At 36.7% G+C, this 21699-nt stretch overlaps 1 protein-coding gene across 10 annotated transcripts in view; it reads right to left on the reverse strand.

Annotated features, from left to right (window-relative positions):
- The window catches only part of AKAP6 (A-kinase anchoring protein 6), a 580300-nt gene that overhangs the window by 74819 nt on the left and 483782 nt on the right, over window positions 1–21699 (reverse strand). For all 10 annotated transcript variants that reach the window (XM_068546345.1, XM_068546336.1, XM_068546308.1 and 7 more), the window contains 2 exons: window positions 21178–21324; window positions 17900–18124 (listed from right to left, as the gene is read on the reverse strand). In XM_068546345.1, the coding sequence (XP_068402446.1) occupies window positions 17900–18124; window positions 21178–21324 (372 nt within the window). The remainder of the gene's footprint in view (window positions 1–17899; window positions 18125–21177; window positions 21325–21699) is intronic.

Consider the following 21699-nt stretch of genomic DNA (forward strand, 5'->3'; position numbering starts at 1 on the left):
AAGTCATCTAAGCATAAAGGTATTTTAGTTGAACATCTAAGAAGCAACTTGGATTGAGGGAGGGAAAGAAACACAACTTAGGGCCTTCACCTAGTTTGGCAATAATTAGTTACGTGATCTCAAGTAAATGATGTAACTTTTATGTGCCCTCAGTACCCCTTCTCTAAAATGCAATGATTCTTTAGTCTTTACCATCTTCTGGCATCAGATTATTACATAACTTTATTCTGTTATGAGACAGGAAAAATATCATATGGTGGTCTGAGATGGTCTTTTAAAAAATAATAATAAAACACGGAATATCTCTCAAATCAGTTGCAAGATGACTCTTACCCTCTCTGATAAACTTTGAGGGGTGATAGGGTACTAGTTTCACTTTGTCTTTATCATTCTTATTCATTTTCCTTTTCACTGACCTGAACTGTGGGCAACTGCTCTAACTGGACAAGTGTGTTGTTGCAATCGTTTACATGAAACAACCTTGCTTGGCCTCAGATTCTTCTCATGTCTTGGTCATGTTCTAACATCCTCAAAGTCTAACTCCAAATATCTTTATAGTGAGAACCACATGCCTAAGCAAAGCACACAAGACTGAAAGTTTAACTTCTATTGCTGCTTTTGTAAAGCTTTGAAGTCTGTTGCACCAGTGTTTTATAGAGAGTTAGGATGGCATGGTTGAATGGATCCATTGGTTCTCTTGCTGGTGGTCTTGGCTTACAGATAAAGGAGTGAATTGGTCTCGAAACGTCCCTCTAAATCCTAAAAGTCACTTCTCCTGTCATGACTGAGGGGCAATAAAGGATATTTTTTAGAAAATGAGTAGAGCATATGGGGAAGGAAGAACCTATCGCCTATCCTGTGCTTCGCAAATGAGCTTCTAACACCAGACCTGTCATTATGGTTTCACACTTATCTTCATGACATTACATTGAAAAAGAAAGAAAAATATCCTTGGGGAAGAAAATATTATATTTTAAGTGTACAGGGTATAAGTTAGTATTTAATCAATGGTTTAGAGTATCAGTAAAATTAAGAGAGATAAGTTAGGCTATTTTTTTCCAGATAGGAATAATAATTTATGCCTCTGCCCTATCTTAGAGAGGTTTTTGGGAGGATTAATGAGCTAATGTTTGTAAAGCTCCTTAAGCTCCTCATATGGAGGTACAACATAAACACACGGTGAAAAATGATAGCAAACTCCATACTGAGTTGAACTCCTGAGAGTAAAACCCCTGAAATGAGAAGATGCAGGGTCAAGATGGTTAGTCTCTGAGTTCCAATGCCAGAAGAGCCTTGGTTTGTTGTCATATCTATTTTTAATACTGTTTAAAATAGTACTTCATAGTATTAGTAAGCATTTCTACATTTCCTATCAATCACAATGTCCCTTGTGATGATCATTTTTAATTTCTATTCATCAAATGATAGGCTTATTATCTCTATTTTACAGAGGAAAAATCAAGATGTGAAAATTGAAAGGCATCAATGATGACTCACATAAAATCATCAGTTTGGTATTATTGGACTATAGCCTGGGTTAGGATTCAGGAGATATGGGCTGCCATCTGGCTCTGGTTGTATGGTCCTGGGTGAGTCACTTAATTTATCAGAGACTTAGTTTTCTCTTCTTTGGAATAAGGATGTTGAGCTAGCCAAATGACCTCAAATACCATCTTGTGATGAAATTCTACAATCTGCTAAGTACTTCTTTAGTATCTAGCAACTCTAAGGCATTGTCTTTGTTACTGTGAAGGGCATGCAAAAAATGACAACTTCAAGATAGTTCTTACTCCTGGATGGACCTAGAGATTATCATACTAAGTGAAGTAAGCCAGACAGAGAAAGACAAATATCATATGATATTGCTTATATGTGGAATCTAAAAAAATGATACAAATGAACTTATTTACAAAACAGAAACAGACTCACAAACATAGAAAACAATCTTAGAGTTACCAAAGGGGAAATGGGGGAAGGGATAAATTAGGAGTTTGGGATTAACAGATACAGACTACTATATATAAAATAGATAACAAACAAGGACCCACTGTATGGCACAGGGAACTATACTCAATATTTTGTAATAACCTATAAGGGAAAAGAATCTGAAAAAGAATATATATATACTATATATATAATATATATATATACATATAACTGAATCACTTTGCTGTACACCTGAAATTAGAACAGCATTATAAATCAACTATACTTCAATGAAAAATTTTTAAAAAAAATATAGTTCCTACTCTTAACAAGTTTATACACTTAAAATAACAATGATGAGATACCACCATGCACCTATTAGAATGGCCAAAATTTGGAACACACAACACCAAATGCTGGCAAGGTTATGGAGAAAGAGGAGGTCTCAGTCATTGCTGGTAGGAATGCAAAATGGTACCAACACTTTGGGAGACAGTTTGGGAATTTCTTACAAAACTGAACACACTCTTACCATATGATCCAGCAATCACACTCCTTGGTATTTACCCAAAGGAGTTGAAAAGTTATGTTCACACAAGAACCTGCACATGGATATTTATAGCAGCTTTATTCATAATTACCAAAACTTGGAAGCAACCAAGATGTCTTTTAGTAGGTGAATGAATTAGTAAACTGTGGTACCTCCAGACAGTGGAATATTACTCAGTGCTAAAAAGAAATGACTTATTAAGCCATGAAAAGATGTGGAGGAATCTTAAATGCATATTACTAAGTGATAGAAGCCAATCTGAAAGGGCTACATACTATAATTCCAAACGCATGACATTCTGGAAAAGGCAAAACTATGGGGAGTAAAAAGACCAGAGGTTGCCAGGGGTTGGGGTGGTGACTGGGGGATGATGAATGAATAGGCAGAGTACAGAGGATTTTTAGGGCAGTGAAGTACTAGGCATGATGAAGGACGCATCATTATACATTTGTCCAAACCCATAGAATGTACAAACCAAGAGTGAACGGTAACATAAACTATGGATGCTGGGTGTATGATGTGTCAATATAGGCTCATCAGTATGCATTGAATAGGACTTTCAAAAGGAGGGAACTAAACATGTAAAGAACTTATGATAATCAAATAGTAGGTAAAACTTTCCTGGTCTAAAGCAGGGTTTAAGTTCTCAAAATCAATTAGGACTCACCAAGTTCCCAGCAAAAGAAATGAAGAGACCAACACCCAGTCACACACAAATGAAAAACAAAGTTACTATGTGGCAACAAAAATTAGACTTCTCCTTTATGACTACAAATGCCAAAAGAATCATTAGCAGTTTTGATGGCAAAAGGTTATACTTCCCATAACAAAGTTTTCTGTTCAGCAAGCTATTGTTTATATGTGAGGTCAAGAAAAATACATTTTCAGACATGCAATGGTTTGGAGAATACACCAGGAAAGTACTTTTTCTATTAAAATTATTAGAAGACAATCCAATAGTCAGTACTAAGAATAATTTTTTGTAAATGGAAAACCATGGTATAAAAAATTATGTTGAGGAATAAAAAAATGTATAAAGAATTAATTCTGAATTATTTTTCATATTCTTATAAAATGAATGCAAATGTCAAAAGAAACTATTGAAAGTATGAGAAAGAATGTACTTATATTAATAAAATAATAATAATATTAGCTGCACCAATAATTAACTGGCATATTTCTTTCTACTTTTAAATCAACCAAGTCCTGATGAAACAAAATGTTACCTGTGCCACCATCCTGACTGAAATTCATAACTAGGAAGACCTTTTCATTTACATTTTATACAACATCTCTATTCAAATTATAAAGACACTATAATGTTAGAAAGGAAATGGGTATGAAGAGAAAGCTATCATGGTGCCAAAGGCAACAACATGGCAACCTTGGTTCAAAAGATGCCTTTGTCCTTCTGAAGCATCATTTTCAATGAAGTAAACATGAATCCTGGCAATATAAAGTTGATTATATACCAGAAATTTTGTGCCAAACCAAAAGTATTGTTTAGAGGAATTAAACGGCATCTGCAATTGAATAAATTTACTGATAGAAAAAGATGGCTAGTACAGAATCACAGAATGCTAGAGTTGAATTCTTTCAATCCAAGAGCCTAAATTTACAAATAAAAAATATCAGGCAAAGAGAAGAGAAATTATTTGCTGAGATTACACAGCTGAAAATCCTAGATCATAATGTTGCCAACTAACAGAACCTAGTGAGAGATATTCAATAAATACCATTAATTGGTTAAATATAAAAGAATGATGTGGTAAAATTACAGAAAAATGACTGACAATTCAATATTAACACTGAAAAAAAAGATTTGTTTGTTTCCTTAATTTAAGGTCTAATTTTGTGTGTGTGTGTGTGTGTGGTATACATGTATCTGTATAGAGCAATAATCTGTGAGAAATATGATGAAGCTATAAAGGGGTGTTTACAAAAGAGAGTCAGGGAGACAGAAAGTAGGGAAGAAAATGTCCTCCAAGTGTTACCACCTTGCTCAAAAGCTGTAAAGCAGCTTAATGTGGAGACCACCTTTGATAATCTGGGACCTAGTTTTCTGCACCCCAGAAAAGTTGTTCCAGTCCACAGGTCAAAGGGCAAACTTAGGAGGTCTACTGACTGTCTCCTTTTTTTCCAGTCTTGAGAGAAAACAATTCTCTTGTGGTCTTACCTAGGCAGTAATAGCCCAATGATCCAACTAACAGATAATTCAGTTCTTAAAGATCCTACAACTAATCCTGAAGTAACTGAAACCCATGGAACTTTCCCTGATTACTAGTTACCATTTACTTTATCCATTTGCCCTACTGTATTACAAATAAATGCTTTTTAAAAAGGACAAGCTTATGCTATAGTAATTACAATGCTGATAGCATTATAATGCTGAGTTCTCACTAGGTAGGCTCCATTTTAAGGAGCTTTCATATATATTATCTCATTTAATACTCATAGCCACTCTATGAGGTAAGTGTTATTACTATGCCTATTTTTATGATGAGAAACCTGGGGCTTTAAGAAAAATCATGGATTGGAAATAGGTAGAGACAGGATAAACTCAAGCGTCTTGAACCCACAGCTTAAGCTTCTACATTATGGTGGATCAGATTCACTGCTTCAATCTTATCTACATGAAGAGCATGGAGACACCTTTGCAATTCTGTACTCCCAGTTTCTTCCTAATTTGAGTTTATTATCAATTAAAATAACATCTAAATAATGTTAAGAAATCAAGTAAGAATAGAAATATTCATCACTGTGGTTTCAGAGCCTAAATGCAGTTCTGTCTGGTTTTTGAGGCAGCAGTGAAGTAAGGATGGGTGACATCTCTCTGTCATCTTTCTAGATTAGCAGTGCAGCCTTTAACTTCCATGAATCTGGTTTACCTGAGAGCAGTAATACAAACGACACATATGAAATGAGTATATGGCTACCTCTATGAATCCTCAGTTCAGGGGCAGATTGCCTCACTTCAGGAATCATTCAGCATCTTCTAGAAAAAGGTGTACTCAGAAAGAATTAGGTCTTTGTTACTCCATTTTCTTTTACTTTAGAAGGCTTACAATGGCACTGCCTATAAAAATTTCCTGTGGGTCTTCCCACTACCCCCAGATGGTAGTGTGAATAACATTTATTCAAATCTATCTTTGAATTTGAACCTTAACCCAGCCAATGTTTTTTTTCTTTACAAGGCAGCTCTAGATTGTATCCAATTACTCAAAATTACTTCCAAAGAAGAGTTAGGCAATGGATTTTTTTATATACAGTGGGGAAAATGTCTAATAAAAGCTGATTTCAGTACTTTTTGATGAACATACATGGTTACTATAATAGTTTTTTTTAAAAATGTATTTAAGACACATAGAAAGGATTAAATCCTGTCTGGTATCTGTTGATTTTGAAAGCATTTTACACGCTTTTGTTACAGCCAGACTGAATTACTGTAATTCTTTGTTTGCAGCTTTGCCAACAGCCTCATTACCTAGTTTGTATGGCTCCAGGACACAGCAGCAGAGATGATCCTGGACCTCTAGGAACCATGGCCTCCTCTCTCATATCTCAAAACTTCCAACATATTCTCTTCTGTCTTTCAACCTTATCTCCTTAAAAATGCGGGTTTTGAAGGACATAGGACATGTGATTATTTGCGGTGCCATTTGAGATTGATTATAGTGGACATGGGAAATTCCCTCTAAATGTCTTGGCTAGATGGGTTCTATTTTTATTTCTGGAAATTACGCAGTGAGATTTGGGAAAATACTTCTTAAAGCACGTGAACTGTGTTTAGCTCTTTTATTTAATCTATTTTGTAAAAGTACATCAGTGATAGTCCCTTTCAGAGTAATTACTTGGTAACGCTGCATACTTCATAGTTAATTTGAAATCCTGTTAAAGACCCTACTCTAAAATTTTTAACGTCCAAGGTTTAGAACATTGACTTGCTGACGTCCTCTGTTGAGGGGGGTTGGTGGTCATCAAGAAGACGTGACTCAGTTTGACCTTCAAGCTGAACCCGGGCAACTGGACTCCTCTTCTCCTCCCCTGTCCTTGGAATGTGTGCTCTGCTTGCCTTCCCTGCCCTCAGAAGCTGCCCCAAGGATACGGCCTTGAGATAACAGTGTGGTGATGAGACTATCTGGACTGTGAGTATGACTGAACCCAGTTCAGGCCTCTATATAAACCTTTAAGATTCTGGGGGTGGGGAAATTTCTTGTCTTGGGGCTGCCCATGACAAGCCTCCTAAGTTCCCTTTCCTGTTAAACCTGCCACCTATCAATCTGGAGTGGTCTGCCTCTTTCTTCAGTCTCTTCCTGCCCTCTGTTTGTGGCGGTTGGTTGCAGGTTATACCTGGGAAGTTCCTGAGGAGGTTACAACCCAACATCCTCTAGATGGCTATCCAAGGAATCAGAAAAGGGATGAGGAACAACAGAGTAAGTTATGAGTTAACATCTTTTTCTCTTTCCAGAAGATAGATCTTTGACCCAAGGACTACTGAGTCTACAAAGTAGTGGCAGATTCTGAAAGACTTTCTAGACCTGACTATTGGCTCTATCACTTATAAACTGTATGAACTTCAGTAACTTCAATTTTCCCTGCCTCAGTTTTCTCATCCATAAGTAGGGGATAATAAACCAGCTGCCTCAAGATGGTGATGAGGATTAAATAAGTGAATGGAGAAACTTAGAAACTGTGGCTCACATCTAATGAGCACTCAAAAAGTACTGGTTGTCACTATTACAATTATTAAAAGAATGTTTTCTTCCTCCTAATGCAATTCTTGCATGGCCTCCTTTCCTTAAAGGAGATGCAGATGGTACCCATTCCCATGTTTATGATAATTTTTGTAATCTAGAGCAGGGTCAGAAAACTAAGGTCTGCTAGCCACTGTTGGCTCTTGTAAATAGTTTAGTAAATTAGTTTTATTAAACACACAATATTTATTCATTTACATATTGTCTGTGGCTGCTTTTACACTATAACAGCAGAGCTGAATAACTGTGACAGAGATTGTATTACCTGCTTTTTATAGAAAATGTTTGCCAACCCTTGATTTAGAGTAAAACAGGTTTCAATGTTTACCGAAGGGTCAGCAAATGACAGAATGGGAGAATACTAAAATTTGAACCCAAAGACCATGGCTTTTGCTCTGTCTCTGCTGCTGGTTGCTGTGTGAATTCAAACAAGTCACATTAACTTTCCATATCTCAAGTTCTTCATTCATGAAAATAAATAAAAACACACATAAGAAGGTGACCACAATTTTCAACTTATATAATTAGGGTAAGGTTTAAATATAATAACATGCATAAAAGTGCTTGGTCAAATTTCTTTTTTTTTTGTAAATTTTTTTTTACTACAGCAGGTTCTTATTAGTTATCTATTTTATACATATTAGTGCATATATGTCAACCCCAATCTCCCAATTCATCCCCAAGCCCCAACCCACGCCTTCCCCCCTTGGTGTCCATAGTTTGTCCATAGCCATATCTGTGGCTCTATTTCTGCCTTGCTAACTGGTTCATCTGTACCATTTTTCTAGATTTCACATATATGCGTTAATATACGATATTTGTTTTTCTTTTTCTGACTTACTTCACTCTGTATAACCGTCTCTAGGTCCATCCATGTGTCTACAAATGACCCAATATCCTTCCTTTTTATGGCTGAGTAATATTCCATTGTATATATATACCACAACTTCTTTATCCATTCGTCTGTCGATGGGCATTTAGGTTGTTTCCATGACCTGGCTATTGTAAATAGTGCTGCAATGAACATTGGGGTGCATGTGTCTTTTTGAATTATGGTTTTCTCTGGGTATATGCCCAGTAGTGGGATTGCTGGGTCATATGGTAACTCTATTTTTAGTTTTTGAAGGAACCTCCATACTGTTCTCCATAGTGGCTGTATCAATTTACATTCCCACCAACAGCACAGGAGGGTTCCCTTTTCTCCACACCCTCTCTGGTATTTGTTGTTTGTAGATTTTCTGATGATGCCCATTCTGACCGGTGTGAGGTGATACCCCATTGGAGTTTTGATTTGCATTTCTCTACTAATTAGTGATGTTGAGCAGCTTTTCATGTGCTTCTTGGCCATCTGTATGTCTTCTTTGGATAAATGTCTATTTAGGTCTTTTGCCCAATTTTTGATTGGATTGTTTGTTTTTTTAATATTGAGCTGCAAGGGCTGTTCATATATTTTGGAGATGAAACCTTTGTCCGTTGAATTCATTTGCAAATATTTTCTCCCATTCTGTGGGTTGTCTTTTCATCTTGTTTACGGTTTCCTTTGTTGTGCAAAAGCTTTTAGTTTCATTAGGTCCCATTTGTTTATTTTTGCTTTTATTTCCATTACTCTAGGAGGTGGGTCAAAAAAGATATTGCTGTTATTTATATGAAAGAGTGTTTGTTCTTCCTATGTTTTCCTGTAAGAGTTTTATAGTGTTCGGTTTACATTTAGGTCTTTAATCCATTTTGAGTTTATTTTTGTGTATGGTGTTAGGAAGTGTTCTAATTTCATTCTTTTACATGTAGCTGTCCAGTTTTCCCAGCACCACTTATTGAAGAAACTATCTTTTCTCCATTGTATATCCTTGCCTCCTTTGTCATAGATTAGTTGACCATAGGTGCGTGGGTTTATCTCTGGGCTCTCTATCCTGTTCCACTGATCTATATTTCTGTTTTTGTGTCAGTACCATATTGTCTTGATTACTGTAGCTTTGTAGTACAGTCTGAAGTCAGGAAGTCTGATTCCGCCATCTCTGTTTTTTTCCCTCAAGACTGCTTTCGCTATTTAGGGTCTTTTGTGTCTCCATACAAATTTTAAGATTTTTTGTCCTAGTTCTGTAAAAAAAATGCCATTGGTAATTTGATAGGGATTGCAATGAATCTGTAAATTGCTTTGGGTAGTACAGTCATTTTCACAATACTGATTCTTTCAATGCAAGAACATGGTGTATCTCTCCATCTGTTTCTGTCATCTTTGATTCCTATCATCAGTGTCTCATAGTTTTCTGGGTACAGGTCCTTTACCACCTTAGGTAGGTTTATACCTAGGTATTTTATTCTTTTTGTTGCAGTGGTGAATGGGATTGTTTCCTTAATTTCTCTTTCTGATCTTTCATTGTTAGTGTATAGGAATGCAAGAGATTTCTGTGCATTAATTTTGTATCCTGCAACTTTACCAAATTCATTGATTAGCTCTAGTAGTTTTCTGGTGGCATCTTTAGGATTATCTATGTTTAGTGTCATGTCATCTACAAACAGTGACAGTTTCACTTCTTCTTTTCCAATTTGTATTCCTTTTATTTCTTTTTCTTCTCTGATTGCCATGGCTAGGACTTCCAAAACTATGTTGAATAATCATGGCAAGAGTGGACACCCTTGTCTTGTTCTTAGAGGAAATGTTTTCAGTTTTTCACCATTGAGAATGATGTTGGCTGTGGGTGTGTTGTATATGGCCTTTATTATTTTGAGGTAGGTTCCCTCTATGCCCACTTTCTGGAGAGTTTTTCTCATAAATCGGTATTGAATTTTGTCAAAAGCTTTTTCTGCATCTATTGAGATGATCACATGGTTTTTATTCTTCAATTTGTTAATATGGTGTATCACAATGGTTGATTTGCGTATATTGAAGAATCCTTGCAACCTGGGATAAATCCCACTTGATCATGGTGTATGATCCTTTTCATGTGTTGTTGGATTCTGTTTGCTAGTATTTTGCTGAGGATTTTTGCATCTATATTCATCAGTGATATGGGTCTGTAATTTTCTTTTTTTGTAGTATCTGTGTCTGGTTTTGGTATCAGGGTGATGGTGGCCTCATAGAATGAGTTTGGGAATATTCCTTCCTTTGCTATTTTTGGAAGAGTTTGAGAAGGATGGGTGTAAGCTCTTCTCTAAATGTTTGATAGAATTCACCTGTGAAGCCATCTGGTCCTGGACTTTTGTTTGTTGGAACATTTTAAATCATAGTTTCCATTTCATTACTTGTGATTGGTCTGTTCATATTTTCTATTTCTTCCTGGTTCAGTCTCGGAAGGTTATACCTTTCTAAGAATTTGTCCATTTCTTCCAGGTTGTCCATTGTATCGTAGTAGTCTCTTATGATGCTTCGTATTTCTGCGGTGTCCGTTGTTACTTCTTTTTCATTTCTAATATTATTGATTTGAGTCCTCTCCCTCTTTCTTGATGAGTCGGGCTAAAGGTTTATCAATTTTGTTTATCTTCTCAAAGAACCAACTTTTACTTTTATTGATCTTTGCTATTGTTTTCTGTGTTTCTATTTCATTTATTTCTGCTCTGATCTTTATGATTTCTTTCCTTCTACTAACTTTGCGTTTTGTTTGTTCTTCTTTCTCTAGTTCCTTTAGGTGTAAGGTTAGATTGTTTATTTGAGATTTTTCTTGTTTCTTGAGGTAGGATTGTATTGCCATAAACTTCCCTCTTAGAACTGCTTTTGCTGCATCCCATAGGTTTTGGAATGTCATCTTTTCATTGTTATTGGTCTCTAGGTATTTTTTGATTCCCTCTTTGTTTTCTTCAGTGATCTCTTGGTTATTTAGTAACGTATTGTTTAGCCTCCATGCGTTTGTGTTTTTTTATGTATTTTTCCCTGTAATTGGTATCTAATCTCATAGCGTTGGGGTCAGAAAAGATGCTTGATATGATTTCAATTTTCTTAAATTTACCAAGGCTTGATTTGTGACCCAAGATCTGATCTATCCTGGAGAATGTTCTGTGTGCATATGAGAAGAAAGTGTAATCTGCTGTTTTCGGATGGAATGTCCTATAAATAGCAATTAAATCTATCTGGTCTATCGTGTCATTTAAAGCTTGTGTTTCCTTATTAATTTTCTGTCTGGATGATCTGTCCATTGGTGTGAGTGAGGTGTTAAAGTCCCCCACTATTATTATGTTACTGTCGTTTTCCTCTCTTATAGCTGTTAGCAGTTGCCTTATGTACTGAGGTGCTCCTATGTTGGGTGCATATATATTTATAATTGTTATGTCTTCTTCTTGGCTTTATCCCTTGATCATTATGTACTGTCCTTCCTTATCTCTTGTAACATTCTTTATTTTAAAGTCTATTTTATCTGATATGAGTATGGCTACTCCAGCTTTCTTTTGATTTCCATTTCCATGGAATATCTTTTTCCATCCCCTCACTTTCAGTCTATATGTGTCCCTTGGTCTGAAGTGGGTCTCTTGTAGACTGCATATATAAGGATCTTGTGTTTGTATCCATTTAGCGAGCCTGTGTATTTTGGTTGGAGCATTTAATCCATTCACATTTAAGGTAATTGTTGGTATGTATGTTCCCATTACCATTTTCTTAATTGTTTTGAGTTTGTTTTTGCAGGTCCTTTTCTTCTCTTGTGTTTCCCACTTAGTGAAGTTCCTTTAGCATTTATTGTAGAGCTGGTTTGGTGGTGCTGAATTCTCTTAGCTTTTGCTTGTCTGTAAAGCTTTTGATTTCTCCGTCGAATCTGAATAAGATCCTGGCTGGGTAGAGTAATCTTGGTTGTAGGTTCTTCCTTTGCACCACTTTAAATATATCATGCCACTCCTTTCTGGCTTGTAGAGTTCCTGCTGAGAAATCAGCTGTTAACCTTATGGGAGTTCCGTTGTATGTTCTTTGTCATTTTTCCCTTGTTGCTTTTAATAATTTTTCTTTGTCTTTTTTTTTGTGTGTGTGTCAATTTGATTACTATATGTCTCGGCATGTTTGTCCTTGGGTTTATCCTGCCTGGGACTCTCTGCATTTCCTGGACTTGGGTGGCTATTTCCTTTCCCATGTTAGTGAAGTTGTTGATTATAATCTCTTCAAATATTTTCTTGGGTCCTTTCGCTCTCTCTTCTCCTTCTGGGACCCCTATAATGCAAATGTTGGTGTGTTTAATGTTGTTCCAGAGGTCTCTTAGGCTGTCTTCATTTCTTTTCATTCTTTTTTCTTTATTCTGTTCCATGGCCGTGAATTCCACCATTCTGTCTTCCAGGTCACTTATCTGTTCTTCTGCCTCAGTTATTCTGCTATTGATTCCTTCTACTGTATTTTTCATTTCAGTTATTGTATTGTTAATCTCTGTTTGTTTGCTCTTTAATTCTTCCGGGTCTTTGTTAAACATTTCTTGCATCTTCTCGATCTTTGCCTCCATTCTTTTTCTGTGGTCCTGGATCATCTTCACTATCATTATTCTGAATTCTTTTTCTGGAAGGTTGCCTATCTCCACTTCATTTAGTTGTTTTTCTGGGGTTTTATCTTGTTCCTTCATGTGGTACATAGCCCTCTGCCTTTTCATTTTGTCTGTCTTTCTGTGAATGTGGTTTTTGTTCCACAGGATGCAGGATTTTAGTTCTTCTTGCTTCTGCTGTCTGCCCTCTGGTGGATGAGGCTATCTAAGAGGCTTATGCAAGTTTCCTGATGGGAGGGACTGCTGGTGGGTAGAGCTGGCTGTTTCTCTGGTGGGCAGAGCTCAGTAGAACTTTAATCTGCTTGTCTGCTGATGGGTGGCGCTGAGTTCCCTCCCTGTTGGTTATTTGGCCTGAGGTGACCCAGCACTGGAGGCTACAGGCTCTTTGGTGAGGCTAATGGTGGAGTCCAGGAGGGCTCACGCCAAGGAGTACTTCCCAGAACTCCCGTCGCCAGTGTCCTTGCCCCCACGGTGAGCCACAGCCACCCCCCGCCTCTGCAGGAGACCCTCCAACACTAGCAAGTAAGTCTGGTTCAGTCTCCTATGGGGTCACTGCTCCTTCCCCTGAGTCCCAATGCACACACTACTTGGTGTGTGCCCTCCAAGAGTGGAGTCTCTGTTTCCCCCAGTCCTGTCAAAGTCCTGCAGTCAAATCCCACTAGCCTTCAAAGTCTGATTCTCTGGGAATTCCCCCTCCTGTTGCCGGACCCCCAGGTTGGGAAGCCTGACATGGGGCTCAGAAGCTTCACTCCAGTGGGTGGACTTCTGTGGTATAAGTGTTCTCCAGTTTGTGAGTCACCCACCTAGCGGTTATGGGATTTGATTTTATCGTGATTGCACCACTTCTACCATCTCATTGCGACTTCTCCTTTGTCTTTGGATGTGGGGTATCTTTTTTGGTGAGTTCCAGTGTCTTCCTGTCGATGATTGTTCAGCAGTTAGTTGTGATTCCAGTGCTCTCGCAAGAGGGAGTAATTGCACATCCTTCTACTCCGCCATCTTGAACCAATCAGTGCTTGGTCAAATTTAAATTGGTAGCAAATTTGGGACATTAGTCATTGTGAAGGTTACCAAATCTATCCCATTCACTCTTCTTATGACAGAGCCTCTTGGCTGGTCTAAAGTTGTCCTTCCCAGGCTGGTTCTGGGCCCAGTCCAGTGCTGCAGTCTCCTTTAGCTGGTAACCGATAATTTCTCCCCAATTTGAGTCTTCAGAATAATGAATTTTGTTATGGGATACAAGGAACATATGATTAAGTAATTATTTTCTTTTCTCTCTGAAGGGTCATCATTAAAAAGTAATGCTTTCCAGCCAATGGCATTGAAGCTGCCCATACACAGCTCTAAGGGGCCCTTTGCCAGCTGGCCTCATTAAATCTCTGATGTGCTCTCTGAGTTTTGTTGTCATGGTGTGTTCACTCTTGGACACTTTTGCATTTCTGTCCCAGGGCTCTTAGGTTCACACCTTCGTGTTTCTCCCATCCTGGGCTTTAACTCTTTCTTAGGTAGAATTTTGCCTCATGTCTTATCCCACATTTATCACATTACTGTCTTAGAGAAAAAGAATATTTTCCACAATTGCTTTTTCTCTTTTTCTGAAAACTTAAGATCCTGATCCTTTCTCTCATCCCAGACCAAACTCTGAGAAGCAAACAGTTGTGTCTATAAAGCGACGGATTTTCCTTTTTATATGCAGCGCCCTCCCTCCCTGTTCTCCTGGGTAGTGCACTGTGGCTTATCTGTCATTACTCTGGGTGTCATATAAAGAAATTCATTCTGTGAAAAGCCTGAGATTTTAGAGAATGGAGAATCATAGAGCTAAACCCTGTGGATAAAGCCTGTCTTCTGTGTTCTGTGTGACTAATGACAGCAGAAGACATTTGGGAACCCACAAGAAGAGGCAGAACATGGCAAAGAGTTTCTGACACATAAAGGTTCTTTAATAACTCTCTTATTTGAGTGGTTTTATCACTTAGAAAGGCAGAGGTTATCTGTTTTCTGGATTTGTGGTAAGTAAAAAGTTTTTATTCTGCATATGCCTATTACCAATTATGATTTCTGACAGGTTATAAACATTATATTACAATATTATTATGTTACAAACATTTGGTTTCATTCTTCCAATGAATGTGGTAATATACAGAACACTTAACTAATCATATACTGAGCACTAAAGAGTAAACAGCTCAGAAATATTCATAATTCTGGCTAGGAAAGACGTTTACTCCGACACACAGAAAGCTTTCTTTAAAAAAAAAAAAAAGTGTTGTCATGCTAGATCCACTTAGCTTATCCGATCAAACTCCTCAAGGCCAAAACTTTAGAAGGGACTAGAGCTTCAGGTCATACAGAAAAATCATCAGGGCTCCATATTCTCAAAAAGTTTTAAAAGTTTCAATTTAAAAAATGACACATAACACACCACTGTAAAGCAATTATACTCCAATAAAGATGTTAAAAAAATAAAATAATAAAATAAAAAGTGACACATGGCAAAGAAATTTACACTGATATTGTACAAAAATGTAAAACGAAAACACAAATATTTTCACCTCCCCAGATCTTTAATAGCTACAGCCATTTGCTATTCTGGCCAAATTGCTGAAGATTGTGACTAATAAACCTTCCACAAAGAACCAATGATATTTAGTTCTGTCCTGCTCTTCCCTTTGAGTCACCTGGCATCTAAGGGCATCCAGTAAATACCAATAAATACCAATTTTGCATAGTAGTTCAGAGAATGGGCTTTAGAGTCAGACAGCTCTGGATTTAAAACCTAATTCTACCACTCATTATATGTGGCCTTGGACACACAAAACTTAACCTCCATGTGCCTGTTTCCATATCTGCAAAATTGGGATCCTAATACTAACCTCATAAGTTGCTGTTAGCATTATATGTATATACTCACAAAGGAATATTACACAATGTCAAAGTAAGTGAATTACAGCCATACTCAATGAGCTGAATGAATCTTGGCATTATAATGTTAAATGAAAAAGAAGTCCTAAAAGATAACATACAGCATGATTACCTTTTAATAAGGTTAAAAACAACTAAAATTAAAAATATTCCTTCTAACTAGAGGAAAGCAAGGAAATAAAGAACATGGGATTCAGGATCATGATTATCTTAGGTAAGGATAGCAGGGGATGGAATAGGGCTGGGAAAAACACATGATGAGGTATACATCACCATCAAGATCCTGCCTGTTGTTTGGAGTAGGAAAGTCTCTATTTATTATCTTATTTTAAAAATAGCTAAATAAATAAGAGTCGGGCATAAATGTAGTGAGTTTAATGAATGGTGATACTGAAAACATAAACATGCTCTAAGGAAAAAATGTCTTTGAAGAAATAAAAGAGCAAAAAGCATGCGATAATCTCTAGTACTTTTGAAAGAAAAATTCTATGATTATTTGCAGGCACTAAGATGTACATGGTAAATAATAAATTAGGGGTAGTGAATATTCCCCAGTGGCTACAAAGTATTTGTTAGCAAACGACTAGAACTCTTAGGAATTATTTAATGATTTGGAAGCCTAGAGATTTCTCTAGGTCTCTCTCTGTGTCTCTTAATCTCTTTTAAATTTGTTATGAGGACCTAGCTGAAGATGATGTTGATGACACTGTATAAGCCTACAGCATAAAGCTAATGTCATTTGGCAGCACCCAATTATTATGTAACATAATAATTTGGGCTTATAATGTTGAGATTTCTATCCTTTATGAATGCACCATTACAAAAAGTAGAAATAATGATTTACATATATGAACTCATAACCGCATAAGATAAATATTACCAGCATCCCATTTTATAGATGAAGAAACTGAGGCACCAGGGATCATACAAGAAATATGACCAAGGTCACACAACTGACTGGGGCCATTAACCAGTTCACTAAAGCTGCAATATAGATACTATAGAGAGAAAATAAATTTCACAACATCTAGCCTACTGATGACCTGTTAAGTTCAAACAACACAGAGGGAAATATCTGAAGACTCCATCTCCCTGCAATGGGGGGTTAGAGTGAAACAAGCGGAGGTCAAGTAACAAATAATCTGGATGTTAGATTTTAGATAGTGAAACCCATTTGCCTTGGCAAGAGACTTTTTAACTTCTGGTTTTAACTTCAACTCAGTGGCAGACAAGGAGTTCAAGTAAAACAATGTGTAGATGTGTAATGCAGACAGTTTACTGAGAAGTACTGTGGTCTTACCTTGGAGGGGGCCTCCTCTTGGGTTATGCAGGTGAGCAAGGGGGGCCTGTCTGTCTGGCAGAGGGAAGGTGAACTACATGTGACTACATTCTCTGATATGTAGATTGCTGGAAGACTGCAGAGCAGAATGTGAGATGAATAAAACCTGGTCCTAGAAGGCTTTGAGAAGAAATAGTTGCTTGGTCTCAAGAAGTTCTTTTCTTCTCGATTTTCCCCTTTCTCCTCTTTCAGACCTTTTAAGCCAGCAAATTCATGTTTGCAACCCCAAAGCCTTAGGCTGACACCAGCCAGAGTTCAAATAATCACTGCTTTTACAGGAGGGTTCAAGCAGTACAGGCTAGTGTGGCCAATGAGAACAAAGATTTGAATTTTAAACTGCTTTTGAATAGATATTGTGTAAACCATGGGAACAAACGAGGGGAACACTTCTTCTTCATGGACATACAACGAACATGTACACAGCCATGTTGCTAAGTTTGACATTTTTCTATAGTGGAAACTGCCTCTAATGTAGGAAACACTTTTACTTTATTTCTTCCTTCCATAAATAGTTGATTCTTTCATATGTAAAAATTATGTTTCCTTTTGTTAGCATTAATGGTCTTATATTAAATCATGTGTTTTTATCATATCAACTTATGGAAGTATTTTTAGCCACATTATTTATAGAACATTTAGGTCTGCCTTTCAAAGTCCTCAGTAATCTTTAGTGTTTGCTGGTCTGCTTTTAATTTATCAAAGCCCTCCTTCAACAGGCATTGCACAAAACACACAAGCAGCAGAGATTTCCCCTATACAATGTGTATTTGATATGCTTAATGTTCATCTTTATACACACACAGACGCTGGCATATAAGAAATGTGGAGGGTGCCTATAAATTCAAGGAAACATTTAAGTGCACAGTGATACATAGATACATGGGTATAATACTTTATGTACTTGATAAATATTTTATCCCTACCATAAAGAAAGCTTTTATGAACTTTGATTGTTTTTTATTACCTTAAAGTATTGCAGTTGTTTCTCAGCATTCATTGTCCCTTCCTTTTCTTGTCTCAGACAGGAATTGAAGATGAAAAGCTCTGTATCTCTTAGCCACCCTTTCAGTTCTTTGATCCTGACCTCCAGCTGCCTTACCAGGCTTCCGCTTTCAGGAGAGAGCAGGTCACGTGCACCCGACCCACTGTGCCCTGCCATTGTGTCCTGGATCTTCTCTCCTAAGGTTTTCTAATGCATCAGATTAAAAACAAAAACAAAAACACCAACAGCAAAAAACAAAAACATTGATTAGCGTAGGTACCAAATACGTATCACAGTTTGGCTGGTGACAACAGCCACCTGGAAGGTGTCTGCTGCACCTCCCACCTCACAACTGACATTCAGTTCAGATTAGCTCAATGTTCCATTTAGGATTCGATTCTCGAGCCATGGGTGTTGTTCTGACTACCACTAGAGGCTGACGAAGACGTCATTCACTTCTAATTTCCTCTAACAGAAAGGAGCTTTGACCCAAAAGTTCACCATGATCACTGATAAACACTCATTTCAACTCTCATGACAGGAGTTTACAGTAAAAATTCTCTGCATAAAATTTTCAGGAGATAGAAGTTTGAGTTTAATCAATATACTAAGGAGGCCAAGAGTAGACTGTGCATGGAGAATTAAATTCCTTGTTTTTTTGCTTTTTTTTGTTTTGTGAAGTACAATTCCCTAAACCTTATGACACAGGACTGTTAAGAAGGGGTAGCCTCCTTGGTGCTGTTGATTTTACCTGACCTAGAAATTGTTCAACCCTTCAATTCTTCCCACTTTGCATTTTTGGATGCTAGACTTTCTAAAATATGTGTTAAAATAAGCCCCAATCCACTATGCTAGAAGCCTGCTTAGATGAACCACTATGGCATGAAGGTACAGTCAGGGAAGGCTCTTTTTTTTTTTTTTTTTTGGTGGAAAACACTCTCTTTGGAGAATCAGGACGAGTTAATCTATAATGATGAATTAAAGCTACAAAAATAGGCTTTAAAACACAAATAAAATTAAGTCAACAAACATTCATCTGCTGTGTAGTGTTCCGTAAATAGTATCTTTAGGAGAAAAATCGCCTTTCTTGGCAACACCCTTGTATTTTCATGGTGCAAATATTGATAATTTGAAGACCCTCAGTGGAATCCAGATTTAGCTATTGTTTTTATGCTGTAACAAAAGTAGCAGCAGGAGGTGAAATCAATGCCCTTGGAGGGTAGGGTCACAAAAAAGAATTTATTGCCACTTTTTTGTTCTGGAACAGTTTGCAATCATAAATTCTTCATAAACAGAATACTTCAGAGAATGGTCCATCTTCATAAATATACGACAGAGGACATCAATTTCATTTAATTCACAATTTGTGTCAGCACAGCAGATGCCAATGCCTGCCTTGATAGGGTTGTTTAATATGCAATTGAGACAGAGTAATATGCAGCACAGGGGACAAAATTTCACAGATTAAACTGTACGCACCACTGACATTTCATTCTAATGTATTTCCATTCCACACTGTTCACCTTAGATGAAAGTAATATTAAAAACCATATCCCTCTATTTTACTATTGTTAGAAGTTAAAATCCTTGTCTTTAAATTTTTTTCATGCCAATTAAAATGTAATCATGCCAATTAAAGCAGTATGCCTGGTGGTGGTAGTGTAGCACAGGTTTTGTTAAAATCTTCCCAGCACCCTCTCTCCCCAGAAATCATTACAAAACTCTGCATACTGCATTCGAATGATATTTTTGTTAAAATGACAACCATTTTTAAGGTATCTGGCTCATAAAGGATAGCTAAATATTGTTTCTTTTTTTAATGTTATCTTGATTTAAAATTTTTGTTTAGGGAGCTATATACATGATATACTTCAAAAAATTTTCCAAAAAGATTATTGTTAATTATTTATCAAATTAGAAATAGATATGTGAAAATACAGCATAGGCAGACTATCGCTTTGTCTATCAAGCATATAAAGTTGCTGCTCTCATCTATTTAGTAAACAGTCTTTTAAAATATCAGACACTAACCACATTTCTCCTGTATGAGATCAATGAATTCTGTAGAATTTAGTACGTTCTGATTTAAATCACCATATTATAAAATAAAAGCCATTAATTACTATTGAAAAGTAATGTAACAATAGGTCAGAGTAAAAACTTTTAACGTTTTAAGTTACTTTGCACGATTGCAGAGTGTGGTGAATTTAAATGAGAAGGCAAGGATTTAAACTTGCAGTTTTCTAATCACCTAGATTAAGCATGGCATAAACTGAACACTGGCATTCCTCCAAGTCATCAAGGTACATGGAGAGCTTTTTATTCAAAATATTTTTGGAGTATTATTTCTTTAAAAATTAAAAGGCAGGAAAGGGAAGGCATGCAAAATCATGCTCCATAACTGACACCACCCATACTTAGCTGTTATAATTAATCATTTAAGTAATTGACAAATTTAGCTTACCCTTGATTTGAAGTGAAGGCAATTTAGGAGAGAAGTTGATGAAAAAATACAGTTTAACCTCTCTCTCTCAGCTGTCTTCCAACAAAAGGACAGTACTGTCTCCTGCACAGTGCCATCCTGGTCTCTGGGTAACAGAATCTCTATATTGCCTTTTTGCCAGATTCTTGCATCTCAGTCTTTGGCTGAGACCCAGCCCATCTTTGCGTGAAATGAATTACATGAAACTTTTTTTTTTTTTTTTGGCTTTTGTTAAAAGTGAGCTGGAAATTGAGGCACAAAACAGAGGCCGATTTAATTCTGCAATTCAGATTTGGGTCAAGTTTGCATCTTTGTTTTTGCGGCTTTAGTGTGACTTGAAAGCTACAGTGACAACTCCACTTTTCATCTGAAGGGTACAGTAAATAGTTAAACAGTGGATGTCTCTAACATGTACCTTCAGAATAAATTCTATTAACATTCATTCAAGCATGACAGTCAGTGTATATCAGATATACTGTATTATAGTTGACTTGGTGCATACCCATAATACATGGCATATTTTACTTACTTTTTTACGTATTAAAGAACCAAAATTATTAAAAATCTGAGAGAAGACAAGTTCAGAGTACAAAAAAAAAAAAAAATCAACAGAAGAGAAAAAGCAGTGTTTTTCCCCCATAATAGCATGACTAGCTTGTTTGAAATGTAGGTAGTGAATTGAAAGAGAGAGATATTTGTGCCTCAAATTAGAAATCAGACAGGGTACTTCACAAAAAATGTACACATAACCTACAAACAGTAATAAAAATGCAAATACCCCAAGCAGTTCCCATTTTTCATTAATTGAATCCACTTTTTCAAGGAGATCATTTGGTAGTAAAACGCCACCTTTCTTCAAAGCTTCAACCTTACTAAGCAGCTCCGTCTTTTTCAGGTCCCTGATGGACATTTCCACACTGTATCGCTAAAACGGGAAGAGAAAAAAAGATGCCATTAGGGAAAGAGGTGTTCTTCGAAAATCTTTGAGCACAGAGTTAGTGAGGCTCATGGGTGTTAAAAGTTTGTGTTTCCAATAAAATTAATGGGGAGGCTAAACTAAGAAACTTGAGTAGTTGAGAAAAATTGCTGAAAACAGTTAAAAATATACAAATTGCTCACATATACACAAACATGCAAGGTATTCCATTTAGTTGACTAAGATTTATGTCTTTCCAAACTAAAGTTTGTACACACATTTGATCTTTATCTTAAAATACTCCAAATAGGAACATACCTGGTCTAGAGGGATTTAATATCAAAATTAGTTTTGGCCAACTTTTGGCTCCAGAGTACTGCCCAT

Source organism: Eschrichtius robustus, chromosome 1 (assembly GCF_028021215.1).
Source record: "Eschrichtius robustus isolate mEscRob2 chromosome 1, mEscRob2.pri, whole genome shotgun sequence".
Classification (NCBI taxonomy): Eukaryota; Metazoa; Chordata; class Mammalia; order Artiodactyla; family Eschrichtiidae; genus Eschrichtius; species Eschrichtius robustus.